At 30.7% G+C, this 7593-nt stretch overlaps 2 protein-coding genes across 2 annotated transcripts; one reads left to right on the plus strand and one right to left on the minus strand.

The window, feature by feature from the left end:
- Window positions 1-1470: 1470 nt before the first annotated feature.
- LOC109608316 (uncharacterized) lies at window positions 1471-4481 on the minus strand. Its single transcript, XM_020024733.2, has 3 exons — window positions 4225-4481; window positions 3827-4043; window positions 1471-2979 (listed from the first exon to the last, which is right to left on the minus strand). Exons 2-3 carry the CDS (start codon window positions 4037-4039, stop codon window positions 1585-1587), a joined length of 1608 nt encoding a protein of 535 aa, XP_019880292.2. The 5' UTR covers window positions 4040-4043; window positions 4225-4481; the 3' UTR covers window positions 1471-1584.
- A 528-nt stretch (window positions 4482-5009) lies between these two features.
- Window positions 5010-6561, plus strand: LOC109608319 (mitochondrial import inner membrane translocase subunit TIM50-C-like). The gene is made up of 4 exons (XM_020024737.2): window positions 5010-5265; window positions 5319-5614; window positions 5672-6152; window positions 6210-6561. Exons 1-4 carry the CDS (start codon window positions 5139-5141, stop codon window positions 6407-6409), a joined length of 1104 nt encoding a protein of 367 aa, XP_019880296.1. The 5' UTR covers window positions 5010-5138; the 3' UTR covers window positions 6410-6561.
- The last annotated feature ends 1032 nt before the right edge of the window (window positions 6562-7593 follow it).

Genomic DNA, 7593 nt, shown 5'->3' on the forward strand with positions numbered 1-7593 from the left:
AGTCATCCCCTTTTGTCAACATCAAAACCTGCCGAAATAATTCATCACAATCATAATTTTTCATTCTCAATCAACAATTAATTGTTCCAGAGGCTTTCGGTACCACCGCACAAATTTTATCCATTATTTACTAGGTTCAAACCCAACTTTCATATTTTTTAATTTATTTTAACTTTACACATGTCGTTTGTGGGTTTAGGTTCTTGTAAAATTTTCCTCAATTTCCTAAAATATATTACATCGTACCATTTACGAATTTGTTGTGGTTACACACATCTTTTTTTTACACTTAATCTCCACATCATTTCGGTCTATTATATATAATTTCAAACCATATGAGTGCTAAATCTTTTCCTTTGATTCCCGTGGCAATTAAGTGTAATTTGCCAATTACGAAACCCATACAAAAATATAACAACAAAAAACATATTTTTGTCGTAATAAAGGTGCGAATAATCTATTTAATTGATTCCCCTGTCTATTTCACCGTGATGTACGTTTTGGTGAAGTATAGCTTACATTTTTAATTGTACCTTGCCTGATGTTGAGGCGTGGTGGAACTAACAGCAATTTATCGTCCAGGTAAAGTTTAAAATATTTCATCTGACAGATGATGGCCAATATTTTACTTTATTGGGTCTCCGTCACGAAATTTTATAATTATTATACGTACAACAATGAACAAATATTAAATAACAAAAATATTAACTTAAATAATTGATAATCATTAATAAAAATTAAAGCGTATCAACTAATTAAATTAGCTTTGGTATAATTACACTAAATTAAATTAGCAGGTAGCATTACCAATCAAAGAGTGCAATTAGAAGCAATTATTTTCAATTTAAAGTTTCAAATATATTTGTATTCATTTGGTATTAACGTCTCCCTCTATTGCCCGGTAGTCGTACTAAACACGTTCATGTGGTTAAGTTAAGAAATTCATAAAGATATCCGTAATACTAACTTCTTAAATAGTCCAATCAACCTCATTCAGACTCATAATCAGTAAAATAAACACATTAATAGCAGCCTTAAATATATATATATATATATATATATATATATATATATATATTTGTTTGTAGTTAAATAATTTTAACTTTCTATATATATTTAATCTTTAACAATAATTCAGGATTTGGGTTCTTGGGCATTTATTAAATGAAACTCATTTGTTTAATCAAATTTATTATTAAGACACATAAATTTCACAAATAAAAAATATATATATATATCTATATATTTTTATATAAATAGCCGCAGATTTGTTGCTGCTTCTGCGTCTCTAGTTGCACCCTGTCGAATATATTCTCAATCCTAATATCTGCCGTTTTGTTTTAGTTATCTATCCGTTTATTTTTCTATTCTTTGTGTCCTTTATGTCTTTACACTAGCCAGTAAAGTTTTAGAAGAATTACCTTTCTCTATCATAAAATTGCCCCCCTATTCCAAAGTAATAAAACTCAATTGATTTAACTACTTTATTAAGTTTAACACATAAAATTCAATCACAAGTTCAAAAATATCTATATATGCAATCTCATATAAAAATAAATAATCCAAATCACAGTAGTTTAGTAGTTACAAAAAAGAAATGCTTGATTGGGGTAAGCTCTTGCGTTTCTCTTTTCTCTGTCGCGACCTGTCGAAAACCCAGTCGCTTTGGTGCTCCTGTTTTCTGCGAACAAATCGTCCTTTGCCCAATTCTGAATACCAATATCCTGGTATCGTTTTGAATTCGCTCTTCAATGGTTTATCAAATGTTTTGTTTTTTAAATCTTTCTTCTTGTCAATGTATTTTGATTGATTTTTATATTCCCTGTGTGTTTTGTATCGATTTTCTTTATCTGAGGGCTTTTTGTCTGAATGTTTAGGCTGTTTAGGTTCTGAATGTGCTCTTTCTTTTTCTAAGAATTCTTCATTAACGTATTTGAAATGCTTTTTCTTTTCTTTGAGTATCTTTTCCTTAGATTTTGTTTCTGAGGAATCCTTGTCGTTGTTTTCCTTTTTCCAGTGCTTGGAGACCTTTTCAACTTTATAATATTCATGATCACCAATTATGTAATGCTTGTGAGATTTCTTTTCTCCGTTTTCTTTGAGTTTCTTCTCCTTGTTCTCTTTATTTTTATTTTCTTTCTTTAAGTTTTCTTTTTGTGTGTTTAAATATTTATAATTGTCTCTATCTTTTTGCTTTTTGTCTTTCTTCACCCCTTGAACCTTTTTAATACTATTTTTTTTAATATTATCAACATCATCCTTATACTTTCCATGCTCTCTTTTTAATTTAATTTCAGCCTCATACAGCTGCTGCTCTTTCTCTATCAAAAACTCCTCCTTGCGTTTTAAGTACTCCTCTTTCATTTTCAAATAGTGCGCCTGGTCAGTCTGATTTAAATCCTTCAATTTCTTCACTTTACGTAGCTGCGATTTTTGTTTGTTACGTTCCGATTTCTCGAAACATTTCTTACATCGTTTAATGTTAATCTCCCGATAAATCCCGTCATTCTTGTGCTTGTCTTTGCAATAAATAACGGGATTTACAACGTCATAATTCTTACTATTTACATCGACATCCTTAAGCGGTTGCTCGTAGATACCCACGTCATCCTCTTTGATGGTTGACGTGGAAAAATACGGCGACAAAGCAATGGATATAATCGCTAGAGACACGGTCGACAAAAATATAAAATTGCTAAAATACTTCCTTATATCGAACCAATCGGTTGTTTTTTTGGTGACGACCTCTTGCACCTCAAGTGTGCCGTCCAATTCACGCGTGTGATCGTCGGTGTCGCTGATGATACTTACGCCGTCAGATTCCAGGTCCGAGTTTATGGATCCCAGCTCTTGTTCGGAGAGTTCCTGGACAGGTTCTTGCATGCAGTTCAGGTAAAATTGTCTCGTGTGGTCCGATGTTACCATCTCTTCTGCGTAGGTCCATTTGGATGATTCTGTACTTTCTTCTAATGATTCTTCCTGAAAAACAACAAATTTGTTTATTTTATAATCCAATAACTTATTAATTTATAAATTTTATTATGAATTCTAATATTACACAATATACAGCGTTCCAAGATATTAAACGCATCAGAAAAATATTTCATGATTAATTTATTCTATGGAGTATATAAAGAAATGCTGTGATGAGTTCATTTAAATTTGTATGTCGAATTTGGTTATAAACGTGATCCCCATATTTTCTATAGGGTTAATGTTAGGAGATTGAGGCGGGTAAGACAAAACATCGATCCTTGGGTCTTTTAACCAATCCATCACAATTTTGGATTTGTATTTGAGGTCGTTTTTATGTTGAAACACATTTCTAGATAGTTTAACCTGTTCTACTAATTTATCAGAATTGGTATACTCAACATAATAATTTTAAATAGAAACAGCAAAACACTTATAGAACCAATCATTCACTTTTTAATATTCATAGTTTAAAAACTATCTAATAGGATTTTGTATTTTAAAAATAATTGGTGGCGCCTCAAATTAGTAGATATTTGTAGTTTAGTAGGTAAGTATATAAATATATTATTATTGTTTGTTAAAATTTGTTTATGTTGAATTCGTAGAATTATGATAAACCTAAAAATAATCTAAATTTAAAACAATTATCTTTGCTTTAGTAAATAAACTTATTTTCATAGAAGTATAGCTAAAAATGGTTTAAATAATGACACATAAACATTTGGAAAAAATGTACAAATATATAACTAAATAGGTAAATAAGTCTGATTATAAATTGTTATTTATATTAAATATATAAAAATAAAAAGTTTTATTGTACACATTTGTTTCATTTATTTCCTATTCTCACCTTTTTTAGAGAATTATCATCATCAGTACTGCATTCTTGCATTTGTGTTTCACTAATAACACTGATTCCATCTGAGTCCACATCAGAATCATTGCTCTCCGATTTTTCCTTATTTTTGTCTAAAGCAGTGGCTTCTTCGGCTTCCTCCACATTGTTGATCAACACCCAACTTCCATTCAACGATGGAGGTTCGGATTCAGGTTTGTCAGACATTTTTCTGGAAACATGTTTTTTATGTGTAATCAGGACATTTTAATAATCGTTAGCATTGTTAATTAGGCATAATTAGCAACAGACTTTTCTTAAAACTGTGAACAAGGGAGGGGAATGCATGGCCATGAAATCACAATGATTATGCGTTTTTTGGGTATATTATGCGTTCTAGAATAAAATCTTACCAGCTGTTTCATAGAGACATCGTTAAACTGCAGGAACAAGCACTTAAATTCTTATTTAAAGCATTTAAATAATGAATAAGTGAAAGTTTAAGATCATGTGAAGGTACCAGCAAAATTGGCTAATAACGTATGATTATTAGGAATTTTACTCAACGCGGAAAATGTGGTTTATATTTAGCACTACTTTAAATACACACTTTGTCAAAAGCAGACTTCTTTGTCCCGAAAGGACAGATCATTGCAAAATGTATTGTTATTGTTTTGACACAAACTGTTGCCAATTGGAAACCGACATCTGTCTGTTGTTATTAAAACTAATTTGCGTGGGAAATTATTATAATAATAAAAAATTTGAACTGATTTTTTTAAAACTTACCAATATTGTGCATTGCATTATCTTAAAATATTTTCAAATTACAATTATAATCTGTTTATTAAATAATTAATTATTTTTAAAAGTACCGCATTAAATTCTTGTTTTTTATCATTTAAACGTAAATATAAATCACAGATTTTTGTTTAATTTAGCAAAGAATCAAGAAAAAACTGATAAAGGTAAATAGATTTTATTTAATTGTGCGTTTTTAAATCGATAATCGATAGACGGACAACGTTGCCAAAGGTAACGCGATGTGCTTGACGTTTTCCCAACCTTGTGTACAAAATACTCACCACAGTCCCTAGCAACACAAACTTAAAATTATATACAATGTGTAATCATATTTCATAACTAAATATTAAATAATCATGTACCGTTGATAAATATTTTAAAATTTCCATTTAGCCAAGATTCCGAGTGTAATTTATGAAGTAATCTTGGCAACGGGGAGCAGTAACCTCGTACCGAATTATTAGGTTAAGTTTTTGATTCAAGAGAAAATGTGAGTGAGTTTATCGAAAAAAAACCCGGAAAAATGTTAAGAATATCGAACATTTTGTACACGCTGGTCAGAAGAAAATCGCACTTGGTTCTGGACCACAAACAGTGTGCCACCGTCTTCAAAGTGCCCTACAGTTTCATTCAAAATGCCTGTTATAGCGGTAAGTTAGGTTATACAATCACAAGTTCTTGTGTAATTGTCGATAACTTGCAGATACAAAAGCGAAATCCCCGCTCGGAAACATAATCAACAAGGACGCAATTGAAAAGGAACACGACTATGAGGAGGAACAGAGGAAACAGAGGGAGGCCTCTTGGAAAACGATGAAACGAACATTGACAGCTTTCGGTGTTACATTCCTTTGCCTTGGAGGATACCTGATCATCAGTCTGGGAGGACCAGAACTCGATTCTGATGGCGACCCAGTTCACGAGGAGGATTTGAAGGATAAGCCAATTTGGCAACAGTATCTTATTAGAACATACAGAGAACTGGATTATTACAGAAGAGTGAGTGAATTATTTTAATATTAGTCAACCTGTACAGTTTACATTTTGTTCTTGTAGCTGATCAGGGAGCCTTCTAGAGAAAAACTGTTACCAGATCCACTGGAGTACCCATACATCCAACCAAAATACACTCTAGTCTTAGAATTAACAGATGTTTTGGTGCATCCAGATTGGACGTACAACACTGGCTGGCGTTTTAAGAAAAGGCCAGGCTTGGATTATTTTCTCGAAACACTTCAGGGGCAATATGAAATTGTCATCTACACTGCCGAACAAGGAATGACAGTTTTCCCACTGATGGAGGCTTTAGATCCAAAGAACATTATCTCATATAAATTGGTTAGGGATGCCACACACTTCTCAGGGGGACATCACGTTAAAAGTTTAGATAAACTCAACAGGGATTTGAGTAAAGTCATTTGCATTGACTGGAATCCTAAGAACGTCAAGTTCAATCCGGAGAATTTGTTCAACATCAAGAGGTGGAATGGCAACGACCATGACACGTCACTCATGGATTTAGCTTCATTTTTGAAAAGTAATTTGTCCTTAATTTTGGCCAACATTTGTACTAATATACACATTTTCGTTACAGCAATCGCAGACAATGATATTGAGGATGTTAGGGAGGTTCTGAAGAACTACAGCGAGTACGAAGATCCGATCGAAGCTTTCCGCGAGAAACAAAAGAAATTGATTGATCAGCTCGAGGCGCAGGCAGCCGCAAAACGCGATCAAGACGTTTCAAAAGCCTCGAGGTGGACGCCGAACTTCTTTAACAGAAAACCGTTCTAAAACATAAAATGTTATGCGACTTGCACATTTTCTTTTAACGCCGGTGCGAGGTTTTGCCGTTTTTACTATGGTGCAAATAAGCTGTTTTTTATTTTTAAAATTTTATGTTTTTGTTTAAGTTTAATTTAAATACATGCCTGATAGTCTTTGTATTTATTGGTTTTTTGTATGTTTTGTTCTCCTGCTTTTTTGTTACAATCCATGTTTTTACTAAAATACTAATTCTGAGTTTTTGAAAACGGGTGGTGGAAGCCAGTTGTTCTTTAGCTTTTAGTTTTAAGCTAATAAGCTATTGTATAATTTTTTTGATTCTCTAAAATATTAATGTTATAAAATTAAACTTCACTATGAATAATATAGTTAGTATGTACTAAATACAATACAAGGGCAATTTTCAGAATCAAAATTTTGGAGGGTTAATGAATTTATCACTAAAATATAATTTTGATTAATGTCAAAATTTATTGAAAATTTATTATGCTCAAAAATTAATTTAGTATTTCTATTTTATATGTTTCTGTCTAAAATTTAAGAAAAATTTGTGATTATTTTACATTTACTTTAATTGTAAAAATTGAACAACGTTAATTATTTGATAAAATAAGAGGAGAATTAAATGTGGGGATTAGTAAATTCCTTATAAAATTTTTTCTTTATAAAATTACGTATTATGAACATCATATTATTAGTTGGAAGTTATAAATTGATACTAAATTGTTTTTTTAATATTTTTTCAACAATTTTAGATAAAATTCTCATTAACTTTGTAAATTGAAGTACATTAATTATACAGTAAAATTTATTTTTTATTTAAAATTTTTATATTAAGCTTTTTTCACACATTTAAATACATCTCTTCCAGGGGCAATTTTAAGAATCAAAATTTTAGAGAGTTGATAAATCTATTATTAAAAAAAATTTGACTACAACGTCCAAATTGACTGAAAATTTCTTATGCTGAAAAATTAATTTAGTATTTCTATTAGTAGTTTGTCTCAGATTTCAGAAAAAAATCTTATTGTTTTAAATTTAATTTGGTAGTAAAAATTGAACAACGTTAAACATTTAATAAAATAAGAGGAAAATTAAATTATTTCAAGATTTAAAACTGGAGGGTTAATAAATTTTTTATAAAATGTTTTCTTTTCAAAATTACGTATTAAGAAAATCATTTAACTCGTTGG

Source organism: Aethina tumida, chromosome 1 (genome assembly GCF_024364675.1).
Source record: "Aethina tumida isolate Nest 87 chromosome 1, icAetTumi1.1, whole genome shotgun sequence".
NCBI classification, from domain to species: Eukaryota; Metazoa; Arthropoda; class Insecta; order Coleoptera; family Nitidulidae; genus Aethina; species Aethina tumida.

Excerpts from the sequence above, each read along its gene's own strand:
- LOC109608316 (XM_020024733.2), bottom strand. The coding sequence starts at position 4,039 with ATGTCTGACAAACCTGAATCCGAACCTCCATCGTTGAATGGAAGTTGG. Across the intron at positions 2,980-3,826 it reads ATGATAATTCTCTAAAAAAG|GAAGAATCATTAGAAGAAAG; the intron begins GTGAGAATAGGA and ends GTTGTTTTTCAG.
- LOC109608319 (XM_020024737.2), top strand. The coding sequence starts at position 5,139 with ATGTTAAGAATATCGAACATTTTGTACACGCTGGTCAGAAGAAAATCG. Across the intron at positions 5,266-5,318 it reads TCAAAATGCCTGTTATAGCG|ATACAAAAGCGAAATCCCCG; the intron begins GTAAGTTAGGTT and ends GATAACTTGCAG. Across the intron at positions 6,153-6,209 it reads TTTAGCTTCATTTTTGAAAA|CAATCGCAGACAATGATATT; the intron begins GTAATTTGTCCT and ends TTTTCGTTACAG.